Source organism: Octopus bimaculoides, chromosome 3, assembly GCF_046866305.1.
Source record: "Octopus bimaculoides isolate indiv1 chromosome 3, ASM4686630v1, whole genome shotgun sequence".
Classification (NCBI taxonomy): domain Eukaryota; kingdom Metazoa; phylum Mollusca; class Cephalopoda; order Octopoda; family Octopodidae; genus Octopus; species Octopus bimaculoides.
Window position 1 is genome coordinate 23001855 of NC_142930.1, and position 18872 is coordinate 23020726.

The 18872-nt window shown below is 38.2% G+C and overlaps 1 protein-coding gene across 3 annotated transcripts in view; it reads right to left on the minus strand.

The window, feature by feature from the left end:
• The window catches only part of LOC106874167 (serine incorporator 1), a 49675-nt gene extending 37280 nt beyond the window's left edge, over positions 1–12395 (minus strand). For 2 of the 3 annotated variants that reach the window (XM_014921798.3, XM_014921796.3), the window contains exon 1: positions 11954–12233. In XM_014921798.3, the coding sequence (XP_014777284.1) occupies positions 11954–11986 (33 nt within the window). In that variant the 5' untranslated portion in view covers positions 11987–12233. Of the gene's footprint in view, positions 1–11953 lie in introns of all 3 variants that reach the window. The other variant, XM_014921797.3, reaches the window with a different exon arrangement.
• Between the last annotated feature and the right edge of the window lie 6477 nt (positions 12396–18872).

Below are 18872 nucleotides of genomic sequence, written 5' to 3' on the forward strand. Positions count from 1 at the left end.
GATGGTGGGGGGACAAACACAGACACACAAACATATACACACACATACATACATACATACATACATACATACATACATATATATATATATATATATATATATATATATATATGACGGGCTTCTTTCAGTTTCCATCTATCAAATCCACTCACAAGGCTTTGGTCGGCCCGAGGCTATAGTAGAAGACACTTGCCAAAGGTGCCACGCAGTGGGACTGAACCCGGAACCATGTGGTTGGCAAGCAAGCTACTTACCACACAGCCACTCCTGCGCCTTATTTCCCACACGATATATACATATACACACACACATACATACTTGCATGCACATATATATATCATCAGTTATTTAACATGCTATCATGGTTGGACAGTTTGACAGGAGCTAGTAAGACTAGGGGCTCATATCAGGCTCCATTGTCGGTTCTGGCATGGCTTCTACAGCTGGTGGCCCTTCCTAACACCAACCACTTTACAGAGTGTACTGGGTGCACCAGCACAGTGCTTTTTATGTGACACCAGCACGAGTGTCGATTCTACTGTGGTGGACGGGTAGTCTTGGTCTTTTATCTCCATCATGAGGCTCAGTGTCTTGAGATTGGCCTTCCATGCATGCTATACACACACACACACGCATATATAATTTATACATGTTTATACACTGAAATGTGCATACATTTCTATTCAGTATTCAGTTAGCTAACTGACTTCTTCATTCTCACAAAATATTGACGTAGTGAATGTCAAAGCTTAGCCGTCAAGTCAACGACCTGTCAGTATAGCCTAGAAGTAGCTAATATCTTTAGATACACTGATGAGGAGGGAAATTAAACAAGCTGGAAATAGGGCAAATTATATTTGTATTTATCGTTAAAAAAAAAAACACAAAAATAGTTAAAATGCTTTTCTGTAAAGAATATAAAGAAGCTTTGAAATATATTTGACAAAAGTCTCACATTGTGCCCAGAGTGGGAATTTATCATTTTTGGAAGTTTGCTCCAGATGTTCAAAATGCATATTTTCTGGTTCTCTAAACTTAAGAGATTACAAAGCCAAAAACCTGTGTTTAAAATAATGTATGGTTCAATTTTTTATAGCTCTTTAAAGTCGGCCAATTTAATAAAATTTACATTTTGTTTTTTGTCTTTTTGTATCATAAGATTGAACATATTTTCTTTCAGAAAAAAAGTTTTTAACCTCAATTTGAACTTATTTAGAAACATTTTTTATTGTCTTTCAGTCAAACTACAGCCTAGAGTGCATAGGCCAACATAAATTTGAGAAAATAGTGGATGCATGAAAAATATCCAAATTTTTGGTAAAACTCCATCAAACATGATAATTTTTTTTAAATAACAAATTTTGACATATTAAGGGCTAACAAATTTCACATCCTCAATATTTTATGTAAACTGTGGAAAAAAAAATCAGTTCAATGGGGTTGAAAGACCACACAGAAAGTATAATTCCAATTTGGGAACCAAACATCAAAACCAACCAAAATTGAGTAAAACTGGTAGTTATTGACCCTCCCCACAACATGATTAAACAAGTATAAAAACAGGAAACATAAAATGGACTCAAAACCTAATAAATTTCTTGAAAGGATCTTAAATGCACTTCTTTTGGTATTTAGCCTATTTTATAGGGTAAAAATCTGATTAGGAAGGTCAGACGGTCAGATTCAGGCTTGGAAGATTTTTGTCTTGCTTATGCCAAAATTGAAGAAGGGCCAAAACACGAAATAACAAAAAGAAAATATTCCCAACAAATCCCTGGATTGAAACTTTACCATAGTCTAACCCACCACTACCACCAAAAAGATACAATGAAAACCGCCTACCCACCTATGATTCACAAAGAAAATCAGAATCATTTGTACTAAATTATGAAAACTGGTCACCTATTATTCACAAATACTGAAACAAAAATGCCAAACAATGAATATGCATAACGTGGACCAGTCAGTAATATAGTGATTCAATTCTTGATTGTTCTCTGGTCAAAGACACATTCTTATGTTTTGAAGAACGAGCTGTTTGACCAACTTCACCACAAACAGAACAACTTGAGTTGGGATGTTTCAAAGCAATTGCTGGATGCGATATGATGGAGATTCTTCTGAAGATATCATGGATGTTATCCTTGATTGAAAGCTGATGACATCTTGTAGATAGTCATTTTTAACCACAAAACACCAAAAAGGCAATTTTGGTTGATATGCCCTGATTTGGTTATTTGAACCCACACCCCTATAAACAAAGAATAAACAAATAACTTTGGTTCCAGCTGATAGCCCTTAAAATTGTGGTTCAAACAAGCCCTCAACCACTATCAGGTGATTATTTTGATCCGAGATATGATTTTTATTTTCCTGAATTAGCCCATTTGAGCACAATGTGGTCTGTAGCTAAATGTCTCATGCAATTATCATGGTCAGTGACCAATTATATCATCATCAGATTGAGAAGAAAATTATATCCAAACATCTTATTCCTGTTATGTATTACAGGCTCTGCTTATCTAAGAGGGTGGTCTACCACAAATAATCACATGTACACACACACACACACACATAGTAACAGCCACTTAGCACTTATTTGCATTAGTGTTGTCTTTTTTTTTTCTTGGAGACAACATTTTCAGCAGGTTAGCATTACATTATTATAACGATTAGCAGGGTTGCTGCAAATTCTACATTTTAACAGTTTTTAGTGTTACAGCTGTGGAATAAAGTTCAGCACCACCCATGTTTTAGAGTGTTTTTCAAGGATACATCCTTGTTATTATTGCTAACAACAGAATTTACTTACTTAATGTTGTTCAAATAAACAACAGTTTTATCCTTAACTGTCTACAAATTAGCAGTGTTTACTTTTGCAGATAATGTTGATAATGTGAGGTATTCAGCTTAATGTTGTATTTTGTCTGGTAATTACCTATTTTCAGGTAAATTGCATTTTTGTCCCAGTTGTATTTTCTTTTATTTGTTTCAGTCATTTGACTGTGGCCATGCTGGAGCACCTCCTTTAGTCAAACAAACTGACCCCAGGACTTATTCTTTGTAAGCCTAGTACTTATTCTATTGGTCTGTTTTGCCAAACTGCTAAGTTATGGAGACATAAACACATCAACATCAGTTGTCAAGCGACTGTGGGGAGACAAACACACACACATATATTTGCTGGTTAATGATAATGTATCAGGTTACCCACCACTTCCATAATCCAATGCATGGAATATATCATAGCTACAGTCTGACCCTTCTGTCCTATTTTGCAGTACTATTTATCAACTAAATTAATAGTAAGTATGCCCAAGTACTCAAATTTAAAGTTCATAAGACCTGTTTAATAAATTTTAAATATTAAACCTTAATAAAATTTGAGTTCTAATTTCATCATCATAACTTTAGACCACAATGTGTAACATCACATTTTGTGAGGCTATCTAAATTTATTAAGTACATGGAAAATGTAACATGTGTCTGGATTTTTCAATTATTTGACAACAGTTTATCACTTTAGTTTGTGCACATACCACTACTAGAAATATCAAGCTCGAACATCTATTTCAGCTATGTTTAGCATTGCATTTTTAACTATGTATTTTGAGCACTAATTGAGATATTTATAGTTTTGCACACACATATAATACTATTTAAAATAATTATTTTCCATTTCGACTTCCTTCCAGCTGCACATGTCAAGCACAAAAGTTGAAATGGCTCTAACCAGAGAACTAAACCACACAACCATTCAAATCACCTACTCCCATTTACTATCTTCATTAGAATAACATTTCAATAAATTCCAAGAATTGTTTGTATTTGAACTTACAAGGGACTATATCATACTAGTCTTATATTTGAGCATGATACCACCATCACATCAGTCAACAATGGAGATTCTACACAGTAACTAAAATTAATGTAAACAAAAGCCAAATTTCCAAAATATACACAGTGACTAATACTGAGCATTTTGCACAAACTCAGACTGGTAAAAACAGATGCAAGCCTCTAGGCAGTTACTCAAACTGTTGGAAATAGCAGCCAAAATCCCCTCAAATCCTACATACTACAGCCTTCAAAAAGGAAGGACACCTGGCACAATGTAGTCCCTAGTATACAGTGACAGGACAGTCATAACCTGAATATCTACCATCGATCTACTTGATCAGAGCTAACTTGATGCTCACCTACAACAAAGGGTACCTGTATGGAGAAAAGCAATATGCTACAACTGACAAAGCTCCCTTAAATAATACCATAGAGCTTAAAAAGAGAAGAATACATTAAAGAATATAGTTCCTGATATACAAGTAGTACAAAAAGATAAATGGTCATGATTGGAAAACTTTCGCCATGGGTGTACTGAAACTAGAAATAATTAGCCAAATCTCCCAGGAAGAAAATGCTGGACAATGTAGTCCTTCATATACAAAACATGACAGGGTGATCACATCTGAAGTGCCTTTTATCATAGGTCAGTTTCATCAAAGCAAACTTCAAGTTAAGCCAACAATGGTGTCTACATAACATCTGATGAAAATAGCAACCAAATTTCCAAATCACACACAGTAACACCGGATTTTCATTAAAGCTTGCATTCATAGGCAAAACAGCAATTTACATGAATACATATTAGCAAAAGCAGATTCCAGCCGTTGAGCAGTCACTAACCAGGGATTAAGAAACAACAATAATATATTTTTCATATTTAAAATAATTCTTTACTGTCTCAATTTCCTTCTGTCTGTAAAACACATGTATAGAAGTTGAAATAACTCTACCCAGGGAACTAAACAACCATTTACTGCATACACCAGAATAAAATATTTCAATGAATCACAAGTATTATTTATATTTTGCTTCCACAATACTGCTGGTACAATAAAATGAATGTAGTATTCTATAAAGTCACACACAAAAAAAAAGACATCAGACAGAGAGGACTATTTAGTTATACTTAAAGTAAGGACATAACCTCTCTAGTGTAGATGCCATGATAAAGATGCAGCCAGTAAACTCTGTAAAGTGGATGATGTTAAGAAAAGCATCCAGCTGTAGAAACTATGCCAAAAGTACAAATGAGACACATATACACCAACAGATGCTCCCCACCTTCCACATCTATAGAACAAAACCCAAGAGTCAACTGTAAGATCTTCCCCTCTGCTTACTTATTGAAATTCATAACTTTGAGCAAACCACCTGCCTGCTGTAAACTATACTTTCCTGTAGCCATTCAGCCAACCAAAGAACACCCCACCTGTCTACTCTTTCCCTCACCTGTCTGCAAAACTTATGTGCAAGCTAAACAGCATTACAGAGAAATGTGGGCAATATTGGATGAATGAAAGAACTGAGGTAACCAGAGTATGTATGTTCAACAGAATAATTACACTTTGTCATGAGCAACAAGATCGGATCAGTTGTTTCTGCATAAGCATCACAATCGGTAGTGAAAGAGAAAAGGAACATTTCTACGAAATCATTTTGTAGACAGCCTCAAGAACAAATGATCTCATAAAAATGGCCAGTGAATTTAATGGATTATGTTAGGCAACACCATAATAGCTGCTCTGATATACATGAAACTATAGATATGATATGAGCAATGAGATGGGATCAAGGCTCTTGGAGTTGTGATTAAATGACCCAACCATTTACATCACTGACTTCAGGATGCCAACCAGAGACAAGACATTCTGAAAAACGAAGGCATGGAAGTTGAAAGGTCTCTCTGTTAGACATAGGTTTAGAGAAATTTAAAAAGGCACAGACATCAAGGAGAAAGAATAAGTGAAGACCTAAAACATAGAGGACAACTAAGAGTCGCTACAAAATAAATGGCTGCAAGTCACACCAGATCTGTAATTAGCATATGGTACCAACTAGACAGAAAGTGACATGCTTCAGTAGACTGGCCAATAAAAGCTAAAAAAAAACAGGCTTGGAAAGACTGGAAGAAAGAGGAGAACAATATCAAAGAGCTTAAAGAGAAGCTGAAACAAAGTTTATCAATGTTCTGCAATGAAAGGACCAGTAGTATTAGGTGTTACAGACTGCAAAACAGTGTGTCAGGATAACTTAAGATGTCATTGGGAAAATGTGTTGTGGAATGACAGCAGTGAACTGAGCCTCACTAAAACAGAGAAGGAAGAGACTTGGAAAGAGGCTGATAAATGTAGAGGTTGCATGGGAAGAATTAGATTATTTCAAGTGATTCCAACATTGACCAGCCATTCAAGTTGCAAACTGTTTGTTGAAAAGCATGATTAAGTATGCATGTATCAAGGTAGGGAAATTAGCTGGATTAGTCAGTGAGACACTGAAATTATCTGACAATGTAGGATATGCATTAGTCACACGCATAGCTAATCAGGTTTTACAAGGAGGGTGTCATCATCAGCTGCTTCAAAGGGAAAAGAAACACTTCAAAATAAGTAACTACAGAAATATGAAACTGATGAACCAACTTATGTAAGTTACAATTGATTAGAAAGAAATTTAGCTCAGATGAATTGCAGCTTGAGTTTGTGCCAAGACAGGATACTAGCAATGATCTCTTCTTCATAAAATAGCTGCTGGAGAACTTCTTCCAAAAACAAGCCACTATAAGTAGCATTTATTGATTTGGAGATGGTCTTTGGTAGGGTGCAAAACTCTGCTGGCCACTGTGAAAATTAAGTAAAAGTAATGGCTAGTAAGAGCCATGCAAACCATGTAAAGAAATACCATCAAGAAATAAGAACAGACAATGAATCCAGTGTGGAATTTAGTATAAAGAGAAGTGTTCACCAGTGCTCAGTTCTCAGCCCCCTTTATACCAATGATCTAGTTCTCATAATTAATTCTGTCAAAGATATACCCATTATAAACATATGTGAGTGTGTGTGTGTGTGTATGAAATATTTTATATATACACATCCTTTCCACACTCATGAACTTACCCTATCCAATCCTCTGTACTACTCATATTCACTTCTATATAACTTTAGGGTGTGCCAGCACAAAGCCACCTCCCCCAACACTACACCCAACTTCATTTCAAGGGTGTTGTCTTGCAAGTTACTTGATGACCTCAATGGTGTCGGTGCCACGTAAAAAGCACCCAGTACACTGTAAAGTGGTTGGTATTAGGAAGAGCATCTCATCATAGAAACCATACTAATGCAGACATTGGAACTTGGAGCAGTCCTTTGGCTTGTCGGACCCTATCAAACCATGCAAACCACACCAGCAAGGGAAATGAATACTAAATGATATTATATGATATAGTATCATTCAGTGTGTGTGTATATATATGTATATATATATATATATATATATATATATATATATATACTCTTTTACTTGCTTCAGTCAAATGACTGCAGCCATGCTGGAGCACCGGCTTTTAGTCGAGCAAATCGACCCCAGGACTTATTCTTTGTAAGCCTAGTACTTATTCTATCAGTCTCTTTTGCCGAACCGCTAAGTTACGGGGACCTAAACACACCAGCATCAGTTGTCAAGCGATGTTGGGGGAATAAACACAGACACATCATCATCATCATCATCGTTTAACGTCCGCTTTCCATGCTAGCATGGGTTGGACGATTTGACTGAGGACTGGTGAAACCGGATGGCAACACCAGGCTCCAGTCTGATTTGGCAGAGTTTCTACAGCTGGATGCCCTTCCTAACGCCAACCACTCAGAGAGTGTAGCGGGTGCTTTTACGTGTCACCCGCACGAAAACGGCCACGCTCGAAATGGTGTCTTTTATGTGCCACCCGCACAAGCCAGTCCAGGGGCACTGGCAACGATCTCGCTCGAAAATCCTACAGGAGCCAGTCAGGCGGTACTGGCAACGGCCACGCTCAAAATGGTGCATCTCATGTGCCACCCGCACAAGAACCAGTCCAGGGGCACTGGCAACGATCTTACTTGGCTTGCCGGGTCTTCTCACGCACAGCCCATTTCCAAAGGTCTCGGTCCGTAGTCATCGCCTCGGTGAGGCCCAATGTACGAAGGTCTTGCCTCACCACCTCAGCCCAGGTCTTCCTGGGCCTACCTCTTCCACGGGTTCCCTCAACTGTTAGGGTGTGGCACTTTTTCACGCAGCTATCCTCCTCCATTCTCACCACATGTCCATACCAGCGCAATCGTCTCTCTTGCACGCCACAACTGATGCTTCTAATGTTCAGCTTTTCTCTCAAGATACTTACACTCTGACGGGTATTCACATTGACATTACACATCCAACGGAGCATACTGGCTTCATTCCTTGCGAGCTTACGTATGTCCTCAGCAGTTACAGCCCATGTTTCACTGCCATGTAGCATGGTTGTTCGTACGCATGCGTCATACAGTCTGCCTTTTACTCTGAGTGAGAGTCCCTTTGTCGCCAGCAGGGGTAAGAGCTCTCTAAACTTTGCCCAGGCTATTCTTATTCTAGCAGCTACACTTTCAGCGCACCCACCCCCACTACTAACTTGGTCGCCCAGATAGCGGAAGCTATCGACTACCTCTAGTTTTTCACCCTGGAATGAGATAGAGGTTGTTTCCTGTTTGTTTGCAGTCTTTATTGCACCTGAACATCTGCCACAAACAAAAACTAACTTGCTAGTTAACCTGCCTTTGATGTTGCTGCACCTCTTATGTGTCCATAGCTTGCACCGGGTACATCTTATAGAGTTACTACCTACTCCTTTTCTACATACTGAGCAGGGCCATCTACCTGAAGGGGTTTGTGTTTTATCTACCTTCCTACTTATTAGGATTTTGGTTTTAGCTAGGTTGACTCTAAGGCCCTTCAATTCTAGACCTTGCTTCCACACCTGAAACTTCTCCTCTAGTTCTGATAGTGACTCCGCAATTAGGGCAAGGTCATCAGCATAGAGGAGCTCCCAGGGGCAACCTGTCTTGAACTCCTCTGTGATTGCCTGGAGGACTATGGTAAATAATAGGGGGCTGAGGACGGAACCTTGGTGGACCCCTACCTCTACCCGGAATTCATTGCTGTACTCATTTCTGCTACAAACACATAAATATACGACGAGCTTCCTTCAGTTTCCGTCTACCAAATCCACTCACAAGGCTTTGGTCGGCCCGAGGCTATAGTAGAAGATACTTGCCCAAGGTGCCATGCAGTGGGACTGAACCCAGATATATATATGTATGTATATATATATATATATATATATATATATATATATATGTATATATATATATGTATATATATATATGTATATATATATATGTATATATATATATGTGTGTGTGTGTGTGTGTGTGTGTGTATATATGTATATTTGTGAACCAGCAATTTTTTTCTTCCATCTTCCTTTTCTCTTGGACTTTCCCCTGTCTCCTCTTTCTGAAGAAGAGCTTGAAACATAAAACCACCTTTCTTTCCTTCACTGAGCATCTACTAATACTTTGCATGTACCACCTCCTTGCATTGTTTTTTTTTTTTCTTGTTTGTTATTCATTCTTTTGTATATATATATATATATGTATATATATATATATATATACATATATCATCATTCAATGTCCGCCTACCATGTCGGCATGGATTGGATGGTCTGACTAATTACTGACAAGCTGGGAGACTGCACCAGGTTCCAATTTGATTTGGCAAGGTTTCTACAGCTGGATGCCCTTCCTAATGCCAACACTCCGAGATTGTAGTGGGTGCTTTTTACATGCCACCAGCAATGTGTGTGTGTGTGTGTGTGTGTGTGTGTGTGTTTGGCCCTGAGCCAACCAAAGCCTTGTGAATGAATTTAGATGAAAACTAAAAGAAGTTCATTGTGTGTGTCTCTCCTTATCTTGACATCATGTAATAGTTGAAAACAATTGTTACTGTCATTTATTTCCAACATTCTGTGAGAACACGTCTGGCCAGGGATAAATGCTTGGAAACAGGTGAGGGTTGGCAACAGGAAGAGTATCCAGTCACAGAAAATCTGCCTCAATAAACTGGCTGGCCCATGAAAGCATGGAAAAATGGATGTTAGATACTGCTGCTGATGATGATTATATATATATATATATAACATCATTTAACATCCTTTCCTTTTCTTTTTTACTGGTAAGAGTCAAACAGTTTGACAGGACCTGACAAGCCAGATGACTGCACCAAGCTCAACTGTCAGCTCTGTATGGGTTTCTATGGCTGGATGCACTTCCTAATGCCAACCACTTCACAATGTACTAGGTGCATTTTTGGTGGTACCAATACCAGTGGGGTCACCAAGTAACTTTCAAGACAAAGAACAAAGAATCCTCATCTGAGAAGGGGCATAGTATTGAGGGAGGTGGCTTTGTACCAGGTGATGAGAGGTTAATTATTATAGAGCAACTGAAACATGTCTTGCTACCCCAGTCATATATATATATATATATATATATATATATATATGGTGGTAAAGATGTACAAGGGCATACGCTCAGGTACAAGGAGGTGAATGTAAGTGGAATGGTACAGAGAATTGGAAAGGGACAGTGAGCAGGGAATTCATGAGAATGCATTGTATACGGCAGTAATTTTATTAATGAAAATATATATTTTATAAATCAAGTCAACAAATCCATGTGTGTTGAAGCCACCAGTTTGACTAAGGTGTAATGAATGCAATAACTTTACCAATCAATTATTAATAGTATTCATAATTCTGTGAAAAAAGTACACTTATAAAATAATTATTTTTCTTTTTATGCCTTATAAATAATATGAATTCTTATGTGCGTGTATATATATGTATATATGTTTGTGTGTACTGGCTTTGAGATCTTTGTTGATCCCAAATTCTAAATAATCTAACGTTTAAGGTGTTACATAAACGTCAGTTTATGTTTGGTGCCCTCTGAATTTATTTACTGCGACCTGGTACTAGAAATTTTACATCGCTATTGAAAGCCCTCGGCTTAATATGTCTGAACAGAACATTTCTGTTCCAGACAAATTTTGAAATATTAACTCGTTTTTCTAAGCTTCAATTTCTCCCATTCTCCTCTGTATCTGCAATTGCGGAGAGTGTGTCCTAGATATGTGAAATGTATCACTTTGTTCAACAAGTTTATTTTTAATATTGTCAGTGTTAGGGCCAATCCATTCAATTTCCGGGACATCAGCTTTAATAACCGAAAACCTTAGTTCGTTTTTCATTATCTTTGTTAGCCTGTGTCTTTCTCTTCAAGCCTTGTACAATCTGTAAATAACATCCGCAAAGACTAGTAGATCCTCTATCATATGCTCTAGTGCTCACCATATGTCTGTTGTTTTGGCCTGCGTAGTTTGACGCCTCACCCAGTTAATTGTCACTAAAATCACCTCAGCTCTACAATAAGTTAATAGAGTTCTGGAATAGCTATCGTTCGAAGTCTCATATAGTAAGAGAAAACGGGTGGATGTTAACGAAACATTGTCATGGGTCGTTTTCCTTTTGCATTTTTCAACATCCGTATTTCAAACAACGGAAATAATGGTACCCCAAAATATTATTCCACTCATCTCATTGTCTTGCACCTCCAGCTTCTATAATCTTTTAATTTTTTTTCACGAAATATGGAACTTCGAAAGACAACCATTCCAAAACTTCAGTGAAATTTTAGCAAATGCAGTAATAGATTGGTCTAAATACCGCGTATGCGCTTGAACATAAATATATATACATGTAGAGAGACAGACAGAGGGTATATGAATGGGTGTGCGTGTATGTGTGTCGAGGGAGTGTACATTATGATAACGTGTGTCAAGAATATTTCGCACTAGAGTAAGAATCATTGATTTCACACAAATATATAAATAAACTCTACTACATGAAATGACTATTCATTTTTTTTTTTCTCATTTCCAATTCGAAATGCGAGTGTATATACAATTCCAGCCAATGTTTATCTACATATGTGTGTGTGTATAAATCGCGTAAAAAAAAGGTAAATAATTGTCTACTTACACTGGTCCCGATACTACCTATAATGCAGCCCATTCTTTCGAATTATTGAATGTAACCGCGCAGTAGGAATTCTATCTTGTAGTGAAAGTTAGAAAAGATAAAGGTTTATGATACTAGAGACGAAAATATCAACAATGGAAATTAATCGCCACTTCCTCAATATGGCGGCGATTTCTGTTTTTCCTCGAATACCGTGACGTCACAGTCACCTGACTTAAATCATGTGTTGCTGAGTTTGTTTATTGTTCGACACCAACTAGTCAGTTGCAACTTTTATCCTGTCTCTCTCACTTCCTCCCTTTCGTTTTTCTTTTCTAACACTTCTCTTCTTCTCACTCTTTCTCACTATTCTTCTTCTCTCCTCTTCCTTCCTCTCTCCCATTTTCTATTTCTTCCATTTTCTCTCCTTTTTTTGTCCGTCCTTCTTCAATTGTTTCTCTAAATGAGTCTTTCTCTCTCCATTTTTCTCTTTCTCTGTGTCTCTCCCTTTCTTTCTCTTTCTTTCTCTCTCCTCTCTATCTCTCTCGCCCTGTCTCTCTCTTTCTATCATTCCTCTCTTTATATCCCTCTCTTTCATTTCGTTCTTAACTGCTTATTATTTCTTTCTTTCCCATTTCCAATTCTTTTTCTCTCTCAATCACAATTGCTTCTCTTATTATTTCGGTCTCTCTTTCCCCACTTTTCGCTCACCTCTCCCTTCTCAATTATTTTATGCGCCATTGTTCATTACATTGTTGAGATAGTCAAATGCGATTTAATGAATCAAAAACACTCTTTGTTTTAATAAGTTGGCTTTAAGTGTGTGTGGGGGGATGTATGTGTGTGTGTGTACGTAGATAGATAGGATAGATAGATAGATGTTCTTATTTATATTCAAGGAATTATTTGATAATCTGCTATGCTCCAAGCATGTCAGCAACAAACAGGAAAAAAAAAGCTTGCGTTGTGTCATCCTAAAAGTCCCTAATAATGACAAACTCCAATTATCTGATTATTTTAATGCCAAGGTCAGCTCTGATTATGATACACGGTTTAGTGTGATTGGCAGACACATCACAGACTGCGTTGGTTGTGTTATTGTTTCTATTATATTCTGTCTTATTGTAAGGAATTCAACCGCTCAGTAACAAACTCAACGTTCAAGCTACCAAATATTCATAAAACAACTTAGATACATCGTCGGTCAAAGAACTGGCATTTAATCGAAAATGTTATAGAACGGATGTTCATGTCATTCATTCATTTCATTCGTTCATTCAATGCCATCTACTGGCTATCAGATCACTTTTTGTTGTGCAACAAGTCTATCACAATTCGCAACAGACGACATGTTTAAGCTCTTAGGTAGTGCTGGATTAACCATTAAGCAAAATAAGCACATGCTTAGAGTATCAATGGAAAGTGTGGGGAGTCATAAAAATGGTAAATGGTTTACGGCACAAGTGAATTCATTTTAAACTTGGTCAGTAATATTCGAAGTCGTTTGTATGATCGGAAATACAATTTCGAAGTGGAGATTTTTTTTCAGTAATATTATAAACATAGATAGGTTTTATTATTATTATTATTATTATTATAATTATTATTATTATTATTATTGTTGTTGTTGTTGTTGTTGTTGTTGTTGTTGTTGTTGTTGTTGTTGTTATTTATTTATTTATTTATTTTTCCTCAGATTGCGGAATTTGTTGTGAAACATATAACATGAATTATAAAAATAAAAAAAAAATAAATATTAAATTAGAAAAACGGACGAAGCAGAGAACATAATTGGAAAAATTACAAAGCAATAAACACAAAGCAGCAGGGAAAAAAAACAAAATTCACCACCTTGAAAATTTGGTGGTGCTGGGAAACCTCTCTAATGACTATTGGGGAACGTCAGCACGCTTGTGGCGTTGCTGCGGGTGATGGCGAGGCTCATGCGCTGAACAACCAAGCGTCCTTACGAGCTTCACCAGTTACCTCAGCTAGGCGAGCTGCCAGTGAAGACAGGAATCTTGCAGTCAGTGGTCCGACCCCCACCAAACGTCTCGAACGTCACAGGATGGGAAAATGTAGTTGGCCGACAGATCACGGTACTTCAGGATTTTGTTCCGCTCAGCCGCAGAAGCTGTCGATCTCGCTCTGGCCACAGCATCCAGAATGTGAGAAAAAGTAAAGGAGTCGCTAACTGTGACATCCTAGACAAGCCATCTGCCTTTCGACCAGGAGCACAGGGCGAGGCCGTCAGGTCTTTTCTAGATGATTCCAAAATGGAGTGGATGTTTGCCTGGTCCAAGCTCCTCTTGAGAATAAGGTTTAATTCCGTATGACGCGCGAAGCGACCAGCGTTCAGGTGACAAGAAAGATCATGGTGACCTGTGGAGTCGAAGAGCCTGACGCAACATCTCAAACCTATGCATACGTCAACTTCCACTCTGAGGGCAATGGAGACACGAAGTTCGTCCAAGCTGAATAGGCCACCAATGTTAGCCACAGGGATGGTATCAATCCAATCACCTGAGTATTTGGTGCTGGTCCGACTGGATGAAGTGAGAGTCGAAGGTAGCCTTCGAAATTATGTTGTCACGTGTCAGCGACGAGAGAGTCAAGGAGGTAGAGTGTGTGTGAGAGAGAGAGAGAGAGAGAGAGGAAACGGTGAAGGGAGAGAAGAATAGGGAAAGTGCGTGTGTATGTGTGTGTGTACCCCCATCATCGCTTGACAATTGATGTTGCTGTATTTACGTCCCCGTAACCCAGTTCGGCGAAAGACACCGATTGAATAAATATTAGGCTTACAAAGAATAAGTCCTGGAGTCGATTTGTTCGACTAAAGACGATGTTCATACATGGCTGCAGTCGCATGATTGAAGCTAGTAAAACAATAAAAAAAACTATGCGATTTTAATTCCGAGCAACGCTAGTTATTTATATAAGAAATCTATAAATGTCATCATATTGTTGGCACTCCGTCGCTTACGACGTCGCGAGTTCCAGTTGATCCGATCAACAGAACAGCCTGCTCGTGAAATTAACGTGCAAGTGGCTGAGCACTCCACCGACACGTGTACTCTCAATGTAGTTCTTGGGGATATTCAGCGTGACACAGTGTGACAAGGCTGACCCTTTGAAATTACAGGCACAACAGAAACAGGAAGAAAGAATGAGAGAAAGTTGTGGTGAAAGAGTACAGCAGGGTTCACCACCATCCTCTGCCGGAGCCTCGTGGAGCTTTAGGTGTTTTCGCTCAATAAAAACTCACAACGCCCAGTCTGGGAATCGAAACCGCGATCCTATGACCGCGAGTCCGTTGCCCTAACCACTGGCCCAATGCGCCTCCACAAATGTCATCATATACAGCAAAATAACACCTCTTTGCAGATTCTTTCAAACCTTAACAACGGAAGAGGTGACCGAACAAAATTCTAATCTATTCTATGAAGTGGAATTGAATGGGCGGAAACAAAATATACAGCCCTAACCCTAACCCTAACCCTAACCCTAACTTATAAAAAATTTCAACTCATCCGTTTTGGAAAAGTGGATGTACTTAAGCAACCAAACTCTATTTCCTCTGAAGAACTTCTAACGATGTCATATCATATCGGAGCCATGTGCATAATTACCAACAATATTCAAAGCTGAAACGCCCACATCAACACTGACATTCCGTCGGTTACGACGACGACAGTTCCAGTTGATCCGATCAACGGAACTGCCTGCTCGTGAAATTAATGTGACTGAGCTTTCCACAGAATCAAAAGTCATCATATTTCTATTCTCTTACTTTGTTTCTGTCTCACTTTGAATACTGTTGTCCATTCAGTTATGACAACTGAAATACCAAAGAGATTAATTACAAAAATAAATACAAACACTGACAGGCCTTGGTTACTGAGATCGTCTCAAAAAGTTCAAACTTTGTTCTCTCACAGCGTTACAAATGTAATGCTTACAGCGTTACATTTGTACAATGCTGAAAATATTCCATTAGCGTTGTTCAAACGATGTTGGTATCAAGTGTAAAAATCACCGAAGGCTAAGCCCTCAACAAAAATCGACAACTTTTTTTTTTTTATCTCATCTGGCTCTGCTCAGTTTAAAACTATTCCGAAATAAATCCAAGAAAAATGTCTTTCATAAGGTACCTGGCCAAATTCCTGCAAGAAATACCAGATAAACCACCAACCACACGTTTCGATTAACAGCTCCTCGCTATATGGTACCTTTAGCAATAGACCATTCTATCGCAAGCATTCGGGCCATGTCTCAGCGGCTTGAGAATACCTTCCCTCCATCTCACACCAGTTTCGGAAGCCTGGTAATGAGTTATAGCCACAGCGCTTTCCTCATGACTAAGAGATTAAAAGAAATAGAAGAACGTTCGCAGCTGAAAGTGAGTTTAACTTCTATACATATGCAAAACTGTTTCCTACGTGATGCTCTATTTGAATTGAAGAAATAAATTATCGAAATAGGAGCAGTACGGTATTGAACAAGAGATGTTCTTCTACCTCTGCCATCACTACTCTCTCACTGTGTTGAAAAAAAAATAATAAATAGTGGTGGGGGTACTTCATTTGAATTGATATTTGAAACGATATTGAACTAGAGATGTTCTACTACCTCTGCTATCACTACCCTCTCTTTGTGTTGAAAAAAAAAAGATAAGGTACTACTAAAGCAGCGCGGACCCGAACGCGCAGTCGCGCAGTCGCGCGTCCGCGCTAGCTAGTCTTGAGTGGTCGATCCTAACCCTATCCCTAACCCTAACCCTAACCCTATCCCTAACCCGCGTGTGCAAATGAATACGTGTTTAGGGTTAGGGTTAGGGTTAGGATCGACTACTCACGACTAGCTAGCGCGGACGCGCGACTGCGCGTTCGGGTCCGCGCTGCTTTAGTAGTACCAAAAGATAAATGGAGGTGGGGGTCATTTCTTTCTATGGTACACAATAAAATCTGTAAGAGGAGGTATGTGAATCACCTCGCTTCTCTTAATATGTAGCTGAGCTCTTTCCAACCCATAACTGCAAGAAGGTTTATCATCATTTCCGACTCAAAACTATCCAGAAGGCTAATTATCATTTCCGATTTCCCTAACGTAAACAGAAGAGAAGTAATTGACTACCATTAAATAGAGCATTGATAAAACGCTTTGAATCTTTTCCTGATTAAGGAATCAAGTTGTAAAAGGATAGAGCAGGCTTGAAGTATTTGGTGCTGTGAATATTAATGGAGGACACCGCTATTTCCTTGTCTTATTGTACTAGAAAGTCAATTGCGATAGGTAAGCATCCAACCAAGGCAGGTTTTTGTTGCTTATTCACTCCAATACTGCAGAAAGAAGAATTTAAAACTGAACTCGCTACCGTTGTTCAAGCTTAAATCAGCTCTGATTACTCTGACCAATAATGAATAGTGTTCGAGCTATGATTATCTATCATCTTATTCATTTATTTATTTATTTTTTATCTACAGACATAGGGTATCTAGGTTTGTTTGTTGATGGCACTCCGTCGCTTACGACGTCGAGGATTCCAGTTGATCCGATCAACGGAACAGCCTGCTCGTGAAATTAACGTGCAAGTGGCTGAACTCTCCACAGACACGTGTACCCTTAACGTAGCTCTCGGGGATATTCAGCGTGACACAGGTACAACAGAAACGGGAAGAAAGAGAGAGAAAGTTGTGGTGAAAGAGTACAGCAGGTTTGGGCAACATCCTCGTGGAGCTTTAGGTCTTTTCGCTCAATAAACACTCACAACGCCCGGTCTGGGAATCGAAACTGTGATCCTAACCACTGGGCCATTGCGCCTCCACGGTATCTAGGACATATCATTGAATATACCCTTCCTGAATATTTTTAACGATTGTAGGGTGTAATATGAAGGATATTTTGCTACTATTTTTAGAAAGTCGAGCGCCATGTAGCGACCATCCGGTGGTCTATATGATAATTTTTAGTGATGTAAAATCCGATGTTCTCAAACAAATTTCAAACTGTCATGCAGAGTAGCTTCTCTTTAACTTTTGTTATTGTTTGTTTTGAAAGAGAAAAGAAAATCCAACTACTTCGACAATTTCTGTCGAAGCACAAAGCTAATCTCTTCATTGCTCGTGTATAGCATTTATTTGCTACTAGACTACCTGTGATCTGTTAGGTCACTTGGAAAGTCTGAGTTACCCAGCAACGGAGTTTTATTTCGTGGGGTTTTTTTTTTTTTCTTTTCCGGGTTATTTCGCATGCTTTCAACGAATGTGACATCGAAATCACGCGTAAACGTAGTTATGCCAATTTTTCTACGGATATTAACAAACACCAGATGACAAGCGAAAGATCGTCATTCACTTGAAAATAATAAAAAAAAACATTAAAATATTGTCTGTTTAAAGAAAGCTAAAATATAAATACTTACCGTACAAAAAACTTAGATTTTTGAAACCACATTCAGTTAAAAATGTTTTTTAATTATTAAAATATTGTCTACGTCAAAAAGTCGAGATTTTATTTCTTTTTCTCAGAAAAGTTCGATGTCTATGTGTGTGTATATGTCACAGATAGGGGGCGTGTGTTTGTGCTGATTGAGATCTCATGGCATTCATTATCTGTGTGTGTATTCTGTATGTGTGTATGTATGTTGACGTTACGGAAGCCATGTTTTTTTTTGTCAAGAAATAACAAAAAAATTGTGTTTAATCGTTTTAATTTATAAATAGAGGTCCAAATATCACAAAAATATGTACTGCCGAAGGTCAGTATGAAAATAAATATGGAAAAAAAAAATTAAGATAAAATATACTATTTCTGAGATATTTCGGGTACACACAAACATCTCTAGAGTTTTAGTATTATGAAGATCGATTATGAAGGACAAGTAAAAGCTGGGCAGAGAACAAGGTGTTGCCTGTAAACGTTGGCCCACGAAAACCTTGAC